At 40.2% G+C, this 18,018-nt stretch overlaps 1 protein-coding gene across 1 annotated transcript in view; it reads left to right on the top strand.

The window, feature by feature from the left end:
• Window positions 1–16,742, top strand: part of LOC124545812 (odorant receptor 43a-like) — a 46,646-nt gene extending 29,904 nt beyond the window's left edge. The window contains exons 3-5 of the mRNA XM_047124759.1: window positions 1,646–1,747; window positions 13,118–13,273; window positions 16,614–16,742. Of these exons, the coding sequence (XP_046980715.1) occupies window positions 1,646–1,747; window positions 13,118–13,273; window positions 16,614–16,670 (315 nt within the window). The 3' untranslated portion in view covers window positions 16,671–16,742. The remainder of the gene's footprint in view (window positions 1–1,645; window positions 1,748–13,117; window positions 13,274–16,613) is intronic.
• Window positions 16,743–18,018: the final 1,276 nt, after the last annotated feature.

Raw genomic sequence — 18,018 nt, 5'->3', positions numbered from 1 at the left:
ATAGGAGATGGATAGAGACAGGGAACAGAAGGAGATTGAGCGACAGGGCGAGGAGAAGATGAGGATAGTGGAGGTGGAGATAGACAGAGAGAGACGGGTAGAGAAAGCGGCAAGAGGAGATGGAGTGAGAAGGGTAGGGGCAGATGGACAGGGAAAGAGAAGAGGAGGCGATGGACAGAAAGAGTGGAGAGAGGGGTTGGCAGGAAGAGATGGAGAGAGAAGGGCAGGAGAAGATGAGCATAGGAAGAGATGTAATTTTAAGAGAGAGAGGGGTAAGGAAGAGGAAGTGGACAAAGAGAGGGGGAGGGGGATATGGAGAGAGAAAAGGTTCAGAAGGAGAACGTACGTTCAATTCACATACACATTAGAAACGTGTTCCCTTTCCACTTACTTCCATTTAACCAGACTGAACTACAGCAATACGTGGCTGCGAATAGCTAGATATAAAAATCCGCGTAGTACAAGAGTAACGACAATTGTACTTTGATTTTGAGTGCTACCATTCAGTGCGATAATTCATCTTTTATTTATTGTAGGCTTTAAACTGAATAATCCGAATGTGTAAAATTGTCAATCTAACACCTAAGTAAAACAGTCTGATTATCGACTCAGAGATTCAGCCTCCTAGATAAGATTATGCAAATTTACAAATCATATTTTAAATTAATCACTGTTTGGGATTACAATCATTTTTCTTTCTTAATTACTTCAGAGTATTGAGGGTATTTGGTGCATTAGACATCATTTATTCCTTTTATTCACTGGAAAAAATACGTTGCCTGAGAATGCATTGCGTTTAGCTACTTTCACAATGATAAATTAATCATTCTTCTCTGAAAATTGTTCTAAATATGTTGTAACTAATTTACAAATTAAAGTGGAATGCTGAAGTAAGGCCTAGGCGAAATCTATAGCATAAGTGAGATTCGTAAAATTTCTGTTGTGTCTTTTATATATTCTAATAGTCAGCAAGTAGAATGAATGTGACTACATCGATGTTTGATCCATTAGTACAAATGTCTCTCCAAGCTAACTACACTGACAGTCAGAGATATGCAGCTCTCGGTAAAAATGGCTCCAAATAAAATGGTACTGTGTTATGGTGTCATTTACTCCAGTATTGCATTGGAAGGGTTGGGTACAACCTTGGACGACTTTATCTTCGGGACGACGTCACCTTCGTTATTTTTACCCTCAGGAGTGCTAATCACACATCTTCAATCTCCGAAAATGGTAATTAAAGTGAAACTGATCTAAGACATTTTTGGGTTGATATATGTGCACAGAATTATTCTGTCTTGGTGTATTCTCGAAACAATCGGTAACACAGTGTTGGTAGAGGATTACACTGGAAAATATTTGTTAAGAAAAGTTTAGAAAGTTGAAAGAAAGAAGATATACAGCCAGTTAGTGTGCTGGGTTTTCACCTTCTGCGGATAAAACAACGATTTATTAGAGCGGCAGAAAGATCTTCACTTTCATATACATAGAAGAGAGTAAAACAAAGACAGATTTACGATAATGAATTCATGAGACCCGTAACCAAGAACATTGTTTTTCAACTTGTTGCTGTCATTTTGTACACGTGATTCAAGCCACATATTTTTTTTCGGGTTCTTACGTATATCTTTTTGATTTTTCGCAGAGTGAAGAGTTCAGTGCAGTACTGAAATGTGCATCTTTCCTTACAATTCCTGTTGGCCAGCTGTATCTTTATTGTTGGGCAGCAACTAACGTAACAGCACAGGTGAGCATGGGATCAACCTCGAGCACTGATATACTAACTTGTGTCCAAGCTTTTGTCGGCAATGTCCTCTACAGTCATTCAACTGATATGAGGTTCATATCTCTCTGGAACCCAAACCAAGGTGTTTCGTTTATTAGCGCTTTCATTTTTCTGAAACCAATTACAGGTGGCTCAAAAAGAGAGCCGGCTTTGATACACCAAAGTAAGACAATCATTTTTAAGTCAAACACAAACAAAATACAAAAACTTGTTCATATAACCTTCCTATATGATGTGTGACAAAAGTGAAGCGTATGACCTCTACTTATCTGACTTGCACTAGCTCTGTCCATCAAATTCACTATGATTGGAGATTCCACATCCATTTCGCTGACAGGACGTCGAATTTCCTCCTTCAAGTCATGGATGTTGCAGAGTTTATTGGCATACAACATTGATTCAAATGACCTCAAATGAAAATGTCGTAAACAATTAATTCCTACGACTTTGGTGGCCATTGCGGGAAATGAGGCGCTCCGGGAACTGCTCATGGAGCAGCTGAATTGTTTCGCAGGAAATTTGGCAGATGGCTGAATTTTGTAGGGGCGGTAATGATGATCACACCGGAGAATTCTCCATACTGAAGAACAGCTTAAGTCCAATTGTTGAGAACGGTAACGAACTGTTCTCATTGGGCAGTCACACTGTCACGAAACTCCGCAATGTTCTTCTCACTTCGGCTAGAAGTGAATAATTTCTTATATACTGTCGCTCTATTTGAGACTGGAACTAATATATATATATATAACAAATAATAACGAAATTGGACTTTATTGAACATCACTATCGTCGTCATCATTAGCCTTTAGACATCCACCGCTGGATTAAGGTCTGGTCCCGATTTTTCCATGCTTTGAAGTCGCTCCTGCACGTTTTCTAGTGTCAGTTATCCACCTTCCATTAGGTCGTCATATAATATTTCTTCTACCTCTTCGCATTCAGCACAGAATTTTCCTGAACCATCTACCATCGATTTGCCTAGTTGCATGTCTCATTCACTTCCTTTTCATTTTCATAACATTCATAGGCACATCTTTGTTCCGTGATGCATTTGTCCCTCTTATTAATTCCCGACACTCTGAGCAAGTCTCAGTTTTTGATGATTTTGACACTGAAAATCCACATCTCAATACCCTAAGTCCAAACTGTTAATAGCCACACATGATAAGCTTTTCTCTTCACAAACATATGAAATTAAATTTTGGTAATTCTATTCAATCTATCAAGAAACCTTAGGTCGTTTTTATCCTGAGGCTTATTTCCTTTGCTCTCCATCCAGTCACTAATTTCAGTTACTCTACATACGGGGAATCTTCCACATTGATTTAGAGTTCATTTTTCTCCATCAGTGAAGGTGCGCCATGTGCCTCGTCACTACATTTGCTAGTATGTAGTACCTAGGTCTAACTGCAGATTGCAGGTTAGTCATCAGAAGTGTTATCCCTTCTAAGTCACTTTCCCTACTGTTGTCATTATGTGATCTAACAACATTGAGTGTGATCATCGTGGAGAGCGCAGGCAAGCCGGTTTTGTGGAAAGAGGGCGTAAACATTGAGCATGTAAACAGGCAGCTGATGTCAGTGGGAGGAAATCCACAACTGTTCTCCACGTAATAATCGAAAAACCATGGTTACCCTTACTGAAATTGTGTTCCAGGCACTGCCACACCCGCCGTATTCTCCTGGCTTGCCCTCTTCTGGTTGCCTGATTACCTACTATTCGCTGTTATGAAGGAAGCCCAGCTCGGACATCTTTTTCTGCAGACTTCAATGAACTGCGAGCTACTATCCTGAGGTGGGCTCGAAACCCTCCACAAAAGTAATTCAAGATGGCCTATAGTAATTACAGGGCCAAGTCAGGAGAAAAAGGCGGTTATGGCAGTACGTGGAATGCCATTTCAGCGATGGCAGCCATGGTTTCGCAGCTCTTATGGGGACGAGCATTGTCGTGTTACAAGAGCGCTTTTCATAACAGAGTTCTTATTAACTGACGAAAAGTCATCGTGTAACAGGCGTCGATGGTCTACGGAACTCATCTAGGAGTGTCCATCCACTGGTCCGGAGTCTGAACATGACTCTTTCATAGAGTCGAAACCGGTCACTCACTCCAATAAAAAAAAATATTTTAAGAAGATTGCCATATTGCCATACTAATACCTTCAAAAAGGTCTCCCTGACCTTAAATCTATACATTCATAAATTTCTATTCTTCAAAAACGATTTTCTTGCCATTGCCAGTCTTCATTTTATATCCTCCCTACTTCGACTATCATCAGTTACTTCACTTCCCAAGTAGAAAAGCTAATTTACTACTTTAAATGTCATATTTCCTAATCTAATTCCCTCAGCAACACCTTATTTAATCCGGTTATATTTCATTATCCTCGTGTTGCTTTAGTTAATGTTTATCTGATATCCTTCTTTCAAAATACTGTCCATTCCAGTCAGCTGCTCCTCCAAGTCCTTTACCGTCTGTGACAGAACTACAATGTCATCGGCAACATAAAATTTCTTATTTCTTCTCTGTGAACTTTAATTCCCACTCCAATTTGTCCTTAATTTGTTTTACTTCTTGGTCAGTATACAGACAGAATAACATCGTGGATAGGCTACAAGCCTGTCTCACTCCCTTCTCAAACACCAGTTGCCCTTCGTGCACCTCGTCTTTTATAACTGCCATCTGGTTTCTGCACAAATTGTAAATACCCTTTCGCTCCCTGTATTTTAACCCTGCCACCTTTAAAATTTGAAAGAGAATGTTCCGGTCCACATTGTCAAGACTTTCTGTGTGTGAAATCTTATGGGACTTAACTGCTTAGATCAGCAGTCCCTAAGCTTACACGCAACTTAATCTAAATTATCCTAAGGACAAACACAAACACCCATGCCCGAGGGAGGACTCGAACCTCCGCCGGGACCAGCCGCACAGTCCATGACTGCAGCGCCCTAGACCGCTCGGCTAATCCCGCACGGCAGACTTTCTGTACGTCTACAAATGCTATAAACGTAGGTTTGACTTTCCTTAACCTATCTTCTAAGATAAGTCGTAGGGTCAACATTGCCTCACTGTTTCCTAAATTTCTTTGGAATCCGAACAAATCTTCCCCGAGATTGGCTTTGACCAGTTTTTCCGTTCCTCTGTAAAGGACTCGTGTTACTATTTTGCAACCATTAATTATAAAACTGATAGTTCGGTAATTTTCACACCTGTCAGCATCTACTTTCTTTGTAATTGAGATTCTTATTCTTCTTGTAGTATGAGGGTATTTCGCTTGCCTCATTCATTTTGCTCACCAGACTGTAGAAGTCTGTCATGGCTGTCTCTCCCAAGACTATCAGTAGGTCTAATGGAATTTTTTCTATTTCCAGGGCCTTGTTTCGACTTCAGTCTTTCAGTTCTTTGTCAGATTGTTCACGCAGTATCCTATCTCCCTTCTCATCTTCCTCTAAGTCCTCCTTCCATTTCCACAGTATTGCCCTCAAATACATCTACCTTTTACAGAATCTCTTTATACTGCTTCCACCTATCTGCTTTCCCTTCTTTGCTTAGGACTGGTTTTCGATCTGAGCTCTTGATGTTCATGCAGGTGGTTCTCTTTTCACCAAAGATCTGTTGGCAGTATCTACCTTACCCATTATGCTTTTACATCATTAAATTCTTCCTTTAGCCATTTCTGTTTAGCCATTTTCCATTTCCTGTCGGTCTATATTCCCGCCGGCAGGAGTGGCCAAGCGGTTCTAGGCGCTTAAGTCTGGAACCGCGCGACCGCGGCGGTCGCCGGTTCGAATCCTGCCTAGGGCATGGATGTGTGTGATGTCCTTAGGTTAGTTAGGTTTAAGTAGTTCTAAGTTCTAGGCGACTGATGACCTCAGATGTTAAATCCCATAGTGCTCAGAGCCATTTGAACCAATCTATATTCCATTTCACCTGCTTCGTTTATTGCATTTTTACATTTTCTCCTTTCATCAATTAAACTGAATATATCTTGGGTTACCCAAGTATTTCTACAACCTCTCTGTTTTTTTTTTTTTTGCCTGCTGCATTCACTATTTAATATCTCAAAGCAACCTATTCTTCTTCTACTGTATTCCTTCCCCCTGTTCTTGTCAATCGTTGACTAATGTTCCCTCTGAAACCTTCTACAGTCTCTGGTTCTTTAGGTTTATCCAGGTCCTATCTTCTTCAATCCTGGCGTTTTACAGTTTCTTCAGTTTTTATCTACAGCTCATAACCAATAAATTGTGGTCAGAGGCCACATCTGCCCCCGGATATGTTTTGCAATTCAAAATCTGGTTCCTAAATCTCTTGTAACGATATATATCCATTCTGAAACCTTCCGGTGTCTCCAAGCCTTTTCCATGTATACATCCTATTCTCATGATTCCAAACCAAGTGTTGTTGTTGTGGTCTTCAGTCCTGAGACTGGTTTGATGCAGCTCTCCATACTACTCTGTCCTGTGCAAGCTTCTTCATCTCCCAGTACCTACTGCAACCTACATCCTTCTGAATCTGTTTAGTGTATTCATCTCTTGGTCTCCCTCTACGACTTTTACCCTCCACGGTGCCCTCCAATGCTAAATTTGTGATCCCTTGAAGCCTCAAAACATGTCCTACCAACCGATCCCTTCTTCTAGCCAAGTTGTGCCACAAACTTCTCTTCTCCCCAATCCTATTCAATACCTCCTCATTAGTTACGTGATCTACCCACCTTATCTTCAGCATTCTTCTGTAGCCCCACATTTCGAAAGCTTCTATTCTCCTCTTGTCCAAACTAGTTATCGTCCATGTTTCACTTCCTTACATGGCTACACTCCATACAAATACTTTCAGAAACGACTTCCTGACACTTAAATCTATACTCGATGTTAACATATTTCTCTTCTTGAGAAACGCTTTCCTTGCCATTGCCAGTCTACATTTTATATCCTCTCTACTTCGTTCATCATCAGTTATTTTACTCCCTAAATAGCAAAACTCCTTTACTACTTTAAGTGTCTCATTTCCTAATCTAATTCCCTCAGCATCACCCGACTTAATTTGACTACATTCCAAGTGTTAGCTATGATTAAATTATGCTCCGTGCAGAATTCTATCAGGCGGCTTCCTCTTTCATTCCTTTCCCCCAGTTCATATTCGCCTACTACTTTTCCTTCTCTTCCTTTTCCTACTATCGAATTCCAGAACCCAATGACTATAAAATTTTCTTCTGCCTTAAGTGCCTGAATAATTTCTTTTATCTCGTCATAGATTTCGTCAGTCTCATTCTAATCTGCGGAGATAGTTGCCATATAAACTTGTACTGCTGTGGTGGATGTGGGCTTCGTATCTATCTTGGCTACAATAAAGCGTTCACTGTGCTGTTCGTAGAGGCTTATCTGCGTTCCTATTTTTGTACTCATTATTAAACGTACTCCTACACTATTCCTAATTGATTTTGTACTTATAACTTCACCAATTCTCGTTATATCCACCTCCTTTTCTAAACTTTCTAACCTATCTGCCCGATTAAGGGATCTAACATTCCACTCTCCGATTCATAGAACGTCAGTTCTGTTTCTCTTGACAACGATCAACTAACGTACCACGTCACTTATTAGGCAAAAATGAATTTTTCGATATCTACCAAATTCCAATTTTTAGTGAGCACATAGTCAGCGAAGTCGTTAAAAATTTCAAAACAAACGTCTTTCCATGCTTTCTGCATCTCAAGTGCCTATATTTTTCACATGTTGTGTCCGACAGCACTGCATCGGATAGCACTGCAGAAATCTAGGGATTCACATCAACATCTAATAAACGGCTCATTTCATCAGAAAAATTGCTGCAACAACTTTCCAAAAATAGTAATAAAGATAGTTATTCAAGAGATCCAGTCATTATCACGTTAAAACAATAACTGAACCGGATTGCCTTGATCACTTTCTGTTCCCTGAACGCGAGTTCACAGCATATGGAAACCTGATGGAACCTGTTCGTGACGAAGGAGCATCCGTTACGTACTGTTACCATTAGGTACGGAATAGAAAGTGAAGCACCATGTCACACTTGTTCAAACCGACCAAAAAATAACCTAAAACCAACCGAACCGAACGGAAACGCACATATATGAAACAGCATGCCTAAGGCACATTGGGAGAAATGCAGTCGGTACACCACTGTAAGAGGCCAAATTTCCGAAATTTTCGAGATGCAATCATTACGATAGATTTAGACTGAAGGATACAGTATGTTTCTTTCACTCATTTTGGATCGTGAGTAAGCCTCTCCGCAAACTACATCTTTCTCCCAATTCAGTTTGTTGGGCATTATTTTGACACACTAAAACACACTAAACAAACCAGTGACGCATCATGTTGCTTTTCTTTCAGTATTTTTGTATCCCTAATCTAATTTCGTAATGGCTCCAGAAAGAAGAACTACACCAAAAAACTGGTGTAATAACGCCACTGCAAGCGTGCCGCTTACATGAGTGAATTACATCTTCTTCGTTTTATTCCAGTAAGTGAGAAATAATTCCTTCTTTTTGTGGTGTTCCTACAGCTGTCGCTGAATCCCTTATGTCTGTCATCATCTGATTCTATCTTCTAACGCTTACTCGCCTTCTACCTTTCCTCTTTTTTTTTCTTGGCCCCATTTACTCCATCTAACATTCTGTCTTCGTCTTTTCTTTCTCCTCTAAGAATGGTACATCAAAGTTTGCTTTGGCCATTGTCGTCCGGCAATGTGTTGTATTTCGACAGGTGAAACCCGTTCTTCTGTTCGACCTGTCATGCTCCCTTGAGTCTCGATATTTCCCTAATAATTCCGTTTTTCACGTGATCTCTTTTTTTCTGGATGTATTCCATTCTCTGTCTTCTGCTAGCGTTTTTGCTCTCTACAGCTCTCTCGGGTACTACTGATGTTATTGTGTGATGCCTTAACAGATGTACTGTCATCCTGTTCCTTTTTCTTTTCAGTGATTTCCATACATTTCTTTCCTTATCGATATACGCAGAAGCTCCTTATATCTTACCTTACTAGTCAAACTAATTTTCAGCGCTGGTTGTAGCACCACATCTGAAATGCTTTGATTCTCTTTTGTTCTGGTTATCCCACAGTCCATGTTTCACTACCATACAATACTTTGCTTCACACGTATATTCTAAGAAATTTCTTCCTCAAATTAAGGTCTATGTTTGATACTAGAAGACTTCTCTTGCTCTGGAATGTCCATTTTGCTAGTGCTAGTCCGCTTTTGATGTCTTCTTTGCTCTGTCACCATTGTTTATTTTGCTATCTGGGTGGTAGTATTCCTTAATTTCATCTACATCGTGATCATCAGTCCTCATGTAAAATTTTCGCTGCCCTCATTACTTTCGTCTTTCTTCGATTTACCCTTAGCCCATATTGTTTACTCATTAGACTACTGCTGGCCGGAGTGACCGAGGGGTTCTAGGCGCTACAGTCTGGAACCGCGCGACCGCTACGGTCGCAGGTTCGAATCCTGCCTCGGGCATGCATGTGTGTGATCTCCTTAGGATGGTTAGGTTTAAGTAGTTCTAAGTTCTAGGGGACTAATGACCTCAGAAGTTAAGTCCCATAGTGCTCAGAGCCATTTTTTTTTAGACTACGCATTCCACTCTGCAGACCATGTAATTCTTCTTCACTTTCACTGAGGATAGCAATCTCATCAGCGACTCGTATCACTGATATCCTTTCACCTTCAATTTTAATCCCCCTGCTTAATCTTTCTATGGTTTCCATTATTGCTTCTTCGATGTGCAGATTGAACAGTAGGGAGGAAAGACTACATACCTGTCTTACACCCTATTCAGTCAGAGCACTTTGTCCATGGTTGTCCAACCTTATTATTCCCCCTTGGGAATTGTGCATTACCCGTCACTCCCTATAGCTAACAGCTATTTTTCTCAGAATTTCAAATATCTTGCACCGTTTTACGTAGTCGAATGCCTTTTCAGGTCGACAAATCCTATGAGCGTGACACGATTTTTCTTTAGTCTTGCTTCCATTATTAACTGCCACGTCATAATTGCCTCTCTGGTGCCTTTACCTTCCCTAACCCCGAACTCATCGTCATCTAACATATTGTCAATTTTCTTTCCCATCCTTATGTGTATTATTCTTATCAGCAACTTTGATGCATGAGCTGTTAAGCTGATAGTGCAGTAATACTCGCATCTGTCAGCTCTTGCAGTTTTCGGAACTGTGTGGATGAAATTTTGCCAAAAGTGACATGATGTGTCACTAGAGTCATACATTCTTCACATTAACATGAATATTCGTAATATTCGTTTGTTACCAGTTCCCACAATGATTTTAGAAATTTTGATGGAGTGTTATCTGTCCCTTCTGCCTTATTTAGTCGTAAGACCTCCAAAGCTCATTAAAATCCTGATTATAATGCTGGATACCCTTTCTCTTCTAAATCGACTCCTGTTTCTTGTTCTATCACATAAGACAAATCATACTACTCTCAGAGGCCTTCAATGCACTGTTTTCACCTGTCCGCTCTCTCCTCTCTAGCAGCAAATCTTTATGTTACCACCCTTGCTTTTAATTTCACTTAAGGTTGTTTTGACTTTCGTATATGCTACGTCAGTCCTTTCAACAATCATTCCTTTCTCAATTTCTTCACATTTTTCATTAAGTAATTTCCTCTTAGCATCCCTGCACTGCCTATTTATTTCATTGCGCAGCAACTTGTATTTCTGTATTCCTGAATTTCACTTAACATTTTCTACTTCCTTTCTTAATCGATCAGCGGAAGTATTTCTTCTGTTACCCTTGGTTTCTTCGCCTTCTTTGTACCTATATTTTCCCTTGCAACATCTGTAATTTCCCTTTCTACAGATGTCCATTTCACTTCAACTCTACTGCCTAGTGAGCTATTCCTTATTGCTAAATATGTAGCCTCAGAGAACTTCGAGCTTATCTCGTCATTCCTTAGTACTTACATACCCCACTTCTTTGCCTATTTATTCTTCCTGACTAATGTCTTAAACTTCAGTCTACTCTTCATCACTACTACATTGTGATCTGAATCTATGTTTGCTTCTGGATACGCCTTACAATCCAGTATCTGAGTTCGGTATCTCTGCTTGCGCAAGACGTATTCTAACTGAAAATTTCGCGTATGACCCGGTGTTCTCCAAGCAAACCTCTTCCGTTTGTGGTTCTCGAACACAGTATTCATTATTACTAACTGAAATTCATTAATGAACTCAATTACTCTTACTTCTTTTCATTCCTTGTCCGAAACCCATATTCTGCAGTAATCTTTTATTTTGCTCCTTCCCCTCTATTTACATTCCAGTCGCACATGACTACTAGATTTTCATCTCCGTTTACGTAGTGCATACACTTTCAATATCCTCATATACCTTCTCTGTCTCTACATCTTCAGCTTGCAACGTCTGCATGTATACCTGGTCTGTCGTTGTTGGTGTGGGTTTGCTTCGATTCTTGTAAGAACAACAGTACCTCTGAACTGTCCATTGTAACACACTCTTTGCCCTACCTTCCCATTCATAACGAATCCTATTTCCGTTACACCATCTCCTCCCTTTGTTGATATTATCCTACATTCGCCTGACTACAAATCCTTCCCTTCTTTCCATTTCACTTCACTACACCTTGGTTGAGTCTTAGAATTCCCCTTTTAAGATTTTCTAGCTTCCCAACCACATTCAAGCTTCTGACACTCCAGGCCCCGATTCATAGAACTTTATCCTTTCGTTGATTATTTAGTCGTTTTCTCATGGTACCTTCCTTGGCATTCACCTGCCGGACTTCCGATTGGGGGAGTATATTTTCTCTGGAACCTTTTGCCCACAAAGAGATCATGTTCACACATTTTCAATTACAAGCTACATGTCCTGTGGAGACACGTTATGTATCTTTAAGGCAGTGGTTTCCGTTGCCTTCTACATCCTCATGACGTTGATGGTTGCTGATTCTTCCTCCTTTACGGGCAGTTTCCTATCCCAAGGATAAGATAGTGGCCCTGAACCTCTGTACGCTCCTCAGCTCTCCTTGCCAAGGGCGCTGGCAGAATGATGGTGTCTTTGGCCGCCCATGATGATTAATCAAAACTTAAGCGATGGTGAGTTTAGAACAGGGGTCCGAGGACGGTTTGATTGCTAATGAAAGACGCTACTCCTAGACCACTGGTCCAAACGGAGACACTATGTAGGACCTTTTAAGACAGTTCATTTCGCCAACTCTTTTTATTTTGCCTCTGAGCTCATAACACCCGCATCTGTGGATCATTATAAGGCTCACAATAGTTCTGTAGCGCATCCTCTTTACTTTCCAACCCATCTTATAATATGATAACACAAGGTATAGCTCCTGTGTAGCTGTTTCCGCATAAACTACTTGTGGCTGCATTCTCTGATTATTTTTTCCGTCTTTTTAGGTTACTCTTCAAACAATTAAATTCTTTACATATCCTTATATGCTGGCCATTTACCAATGTGCTTTCTACATTTGTCCAACGCTTAGGTATTCAGCCTTTTGGAAATTTACTTTCTGTCCTCACTTATCATAAAGTTCCTCCCGCTGACACTAGATGGGCCATTCGGACGCCGCCTATTGCATTGCCATCCTTTCCAGCGATGTTATTGGATGCGGTATGAAAGGCCATCCTTTACTTCATTGATAGCTTAATCACCACACTTAGTTTTGCACTGGTTCTATTGGAATAGACAACTCCACTGTCAAATATCACTACAAGAGATGAGATTTATATTGCATTCCTTCTATGTGCTCCCTTTCTTGAAATTTGTACTAAAGTTTGCTTTTAATGTAAGTACATACTAATTGTATATTAGAATACTTTAACGCACACTTATGTACATATTTTCTGTCACTAGTTTTCTTGCACGTTTCACTTCACAGCTCCAGTATGATGATAATATTTTGAAACGTGTAACGCTTAGTAAAGATCTGTTCCATTAAGACCTTTCTATACTTCAAAGTTGTGTCAAATCTGAACTGTCGCCTGCCTCTACAATGGATGTCTTTCTCTATCAGGTAATAGTTTCAGAAATGGAATAGCCCATGCTTCTAGTTCCGATTACCATTCTGCGTTCAAAGACTGTTAACTGTTGTTGCGGAGCCATACTCACTTCGGAAACCTTTTCACATGAATCAGCTGAGTACAAATGACTGCGCCGGCAATTCTCTTCCCTGTTGTACGCGATTCCACGACTAACTGTACATGTTCTGATCACTATTTTTGTCACTTCAGTACACTTCTCACTTTAAGCCAAATATAAAATAACAAAATTGCTAAAACATCCACGCAGTAATGCTTACGGTTTTCAACAGGCAGAGGCGGTCTCGGCAGCAATATACAGCTGCTCTTGGGTGGACGCTAGTGAGCGTTTCAAGCGTGCTCTGAGGGTCATCATCAGTCGCTCACAGAAGCCGCTGGTTCTCACCGCCGGACACCTCTACCCCATCGACAAGGAAGCGTTCCTTACGGTTGGTATACTACCGTCTCAAATGAGTCAATAATAATGGCTAACGCAAGATAATCCAAGCTAATGTAAATCAGAAGTCACCTCGGGTAGTATTTATAAAATTTTATACCGTTATGACCGATTGCGCTCAGTAGAAAATCCTCAGGTGACCATGCCAACAGTCTCTAAAAGACATCTCGATAGAATTGTGTCACTATTGTAATCATCCGGCAACACAACCCGGAGCAACACGACCCGGCAACCGGTCAGTACGTTAGCTGACTGTATGGGGTTGTAGACGTCAGGATCAGACCTGACAGTAATCCTTCGGAGATGGATGAGTCGTGGCTCGATGACAGATGACTTGCTGCGCCCAAAGACTGTAATAAAACACTGTTAACAAACAAGCATATGTTGGTCCCCAATACACGGTCACTAGTTACGGTAACCAACAGTAGCGGGGTACGGCAAGGTGCTAGCCTCACTGGAATGCTCTGACACCACCCGTTTTCCACCCTTCTCGGTCGCTGCAGCTGTGGGAGCACGTACTCAGCACCCTATGACGTCGCAGCAAATAGGTGTAACTTAGCCAGTATTGTCTGCACTGCCTCTGGTTTAAGCAGCAAAGATCAGTGGCTTAACATAGCGCTCTCTTAAACACTGAAGATTGGACCTCAAAAAGCATACATTGTCCCTGTTCAGAATGTACGACGATGGACTGTGTAGTCTGGCAGGTAACCAGGTTACACATATTCTCTCCATCTTTGAACGCTAATAGCAAGCAAGATGACTGTTAAGACGTAATGACGAAAATTAGATGTCAGTTTCTGTAGTACTGTATTTTAACAACATTAAACGGTTGTGTGTTCAGTTGCAAGGGCTTCCGTATCACATAGCATTCAGCGATCATTATTTCTATCGATACATATTTCTTCATGTCTATTTCTCATGCACGCAATGTAAACTAACTCGTTCTGGATCACATCAATGAACGAGTAGATCAATTGATCCTTGTAATACGTAAATAACAATGAAGGAACAAATGGCCCTAAGCACTATGGGACATAACATCTGAGGTCATCACTCCTCTAGACCTAGAATTACTTAAATCTAACTAACCTAAGGACATCACACACTTCCATGCACGAGGCAGGATTAGAACCTGCGACGGTAGCAGCAGCGCGGTTCCGGACTGAAGCGTCTAGAACCATTCGGCCACAACGACCGGCCAATGAAGGGACATCTAAGATAATGTTTCACATTATTATGGCAGGCGAAGTAGTATCTATTGAATAGTCGCTGGATATTAAATTGACAGAGATACATGAGACTACTTACAACGTAATCACTGAGTCTCTGGAAATCCCGACAAAAATGATCTATCGATCACTCAACTCGCTGACGACTGATATCCGTTCCTTAGTCACTAAGCCATACGAGGAGCACCATATGAGCATCGTCATCGTCGCAGAACCTGCGACTGTTGCGAGTCAGTTCCTAGGTTGCCTGGACATCGTCGTCTGTGGACGATGTACGCATGCGTTCCTTTCCGGTCAGTATCACACATGTCTGTGTGGCCTTGGTAAAACAGTTTGCGCCATTACACTACGCCGGGACGCGACATTTTATTTGGTCACTATGTGCAACTTAGACGTTTTGTCCACAAGAATCGTACTGTCCCACATACTTCAACTTTGGAGTACGATCCCAGTTGCCTCGTCATTTCACTCTCACATTATGATGCTCCTGTTGTCCATGCCACAGCTGTGCTGTGACTGCAGGAAACAGGGAACGTGTACTGTCTTCTGACAGTGTGCCATTGTTACTGTCCAATGGTCTTAGCGTTGGACATCATCTGTAACTTGCTGTTTGAAGTTCCCTCGTAACTAACACAAACTCAAGATATATTTATGAAGCACATTTAGGATTGCTGAATGACCGAAATCACTGAATCACAGTTAATTTGAGTACGTCATTACATCTACGTCCACATGGATACTCTCCAAATCACATTTATGTGCCTGCCAGCAGGTTCATCGAACCACCTTCACAATTCTCTATTATTCCAATCTCGTATAGAGCTCGGAAAGAATGAACACCAATATCTTTCCGCACGAGCTCCGGTTTCCCTTATTTTATCGTGGTGATCGTTCCTCCTTATGTAGGTCGGTGTCAACAAAATATTTTCGCATTCGGAGGAGAACGTTAGTGATTGGAATTTCGTGAGTAGATTCCGTCGCAACGAAAAACGCATTTCTTTTAATGATGTCCAGCCCAAATCATGTATCATTTTTGTGACACTCTGTCCCATATTTCACGATAATACAAAACGTGCTGCATTTCTTTGAACTTATTCGATGTACAGCGTGAGTCCTATCTGGTAAGGATCCCACACCGTGGAGCAGTGTTCTAAAAGAGGACGGATAAGCATAGTGTAGGCAGTCTCCTTAGTAGGTCTGTTACATTGTCTAAGTGTCCTGCCAATAAAACGCAGTCTTTGGTTAGCCTTCCCAACAACATTTTCTATGTGTTCCTTCCAATTTAAGTTGTTTGTAATTGTAATACCTAGGTATTTGGTTGATTTTACGACTTTTAGATTATACTGATTTATTGTGTAACCGAAGTTTAACGAGTTCCTTTTAGCACTAATGTGGATGATCTCACGCTTTTCGTTATTTAGGATCAACTACCGCTTTTCACACCATTCAGATATCTTTTCTTAATCGTTTTGCAGTTTCTTTTCATCTTCTGGTGACCTTACTAGTCGATAAACGACAGGGTCATCTGCAAACAACCGAAGACGTGTGCTCAGATTGTCTCCCAAAACGTTTATATAGATAAGGAACAGCAAAGGGCCTTTTACACCACCTTGCGGAACGCCAGAAATTACTTCTGCTTTACTCGATGACTTTCCGTCAATTACTACGAACTATGACTTCTCTGACAGGAAATCACAAATCTAGTTACATAACTGAGACGATATTCCATAATCATGCAATTTCACTACGAGCCGCTTGTGTGGTACCGCGTCAAATGCCTTCCGTAAATCCAGAAATACGGAATCGGTTTGAAATCCCTTGTCAATAGCCATCAACACTTCATGTGAATAAAGAACTATTTGTGTTCACAGGAACGATGTTTCCTAAACCCATGTTGACTGTGTGTCATTAGATCGTTTGCTTCGAGGTAATTCATAATGTTCGAACACAATATATGTTCCAAAATTCTGCTGTATATTGACGTTAAGATATGGGCCAATTCAATAACAAATGTGTAGGTATCGGAATGACATTAGAAAATAGCATTTAATTTCTGTTCATTATTGTTTGTGGTGTTCACAGCAATCATGTTTTGTTTTTCAGTTGGTAAATGCCTCTTACTCATACTACGCATTGCTGAGTCAAATGTACAATCGCTAGTGCCCTCAACGACAAGAGCCAGTAAGTATGATGTAGCCGCAGAAGAAGGAAGAGGTTTAATACATACGACAAAATCCTCTACTTCTTTATTCATCAAATACAGACACACATTTGCAACTAATAATACTTTAATTAAATTCTTTTGTGTTACATGATAAGCAGTGTCCTTTTGTAATCATATTACTCTGTTGTGAATACTGTCAGAGCATTTTATTAGCTATGTAGTTGAAAATACTAACCATTTATATTTTTATCAAGTTTTTGTAATTCTGAAATACAATTATAGATAGCTCAAATCTTTAAGCAACTTTACAGGTTCCATAGTTGAGACAATCAAATAGAGATCTAGGTTATTGAACACCAAGTGGAACGAAGAGATTTCAGCTAAAAATGCATTATTTTCAGAATTATCAATAATTCAAAAATGATTTAATTTGTTGGTCTACGATGTACTTTCTCGAATAGCAAACTGAACCTGATTTGTTTAATTTTTTCTCCGAAAACTAATACTAGAAGTCAAATAAAGGTATTCCTCGAAGTATGAGTTAATGTCGATTGTAAAGGCATATGAATGCTTAAGTCTTATATACCATGGTGTTGAACGCTGTAATATCAAAGTTTGGATAAGTGCGTTTTGAAGCAGAGTACGGATACTACGTTACACTATGCTGTTCTTTATTGAGGAGTTTCATGCAGGATAATAATTGTTTTTACTGAGTACAGATGATTTAATAGTGCAAGAAAAATGTAAATAGGCAGTATAAAATAACAGTGTGCTACTTATATCTCACGAGAGATGGGCAGGACATACCGTCGAGTCCGTAGAGAAAATGAACTAACAACGAGGAGAATATTTTTACATCAAAATATTTCGCACAGAACCTGACAGCTGCTAACAGAATCTTCAGTGTTAAAAGCTATAGAATTGACTTTTAATTTATGCCAGTTTGTTAAAAAATTATATTTAATAAAAAGAGTTAGTTAACGTACCTGGCTTATATCTGTGCTGTCACTGTCATGTAAATCGATTATTTTGTTCCTTGGCATGTTCTTTGCATCTGGAGTCCATTTTTAAATCTAAAAATGACATTTCAGTGTGGTATCACCTGCTTTCGAAGTACTCTCACTTACTTGTACAACATGACTGGAAACAATATACTCCACAAATTTTAGTATGAAACACACAAATAGTTTATGAAGTTGGTGTTTGGCTTTGGTCTCTTGACTGTATTCAGACTCTGATAGACTTTCCCTCCTACTTTCCACCTCCATTTTCCCATTATGTTAATTTCATTTGCTTCTCCGTGCTGTTCATTGTGCCATATGTGTTCCACTGCAAAAGTTTCTG

This window comes from Schistocerca americana, chromosome 8, assembly GCF_021461395.2.
Source record: "Schistocerca americana isolate TAMUIC-IGC-003095 chromosome 8, iqSchAmer2.1, whole genome shotgun sequence".
NCBI lineage: Eukaryota > Metazoa > Arthropoda > Insecta > Orthoptera > Acrididae > Schistocerca > Schistocerca americana.
Note: the sequence above shows the minus strand (reverse complement) of the source record. Positions and strands in the feature narration are given on the sequence as shown.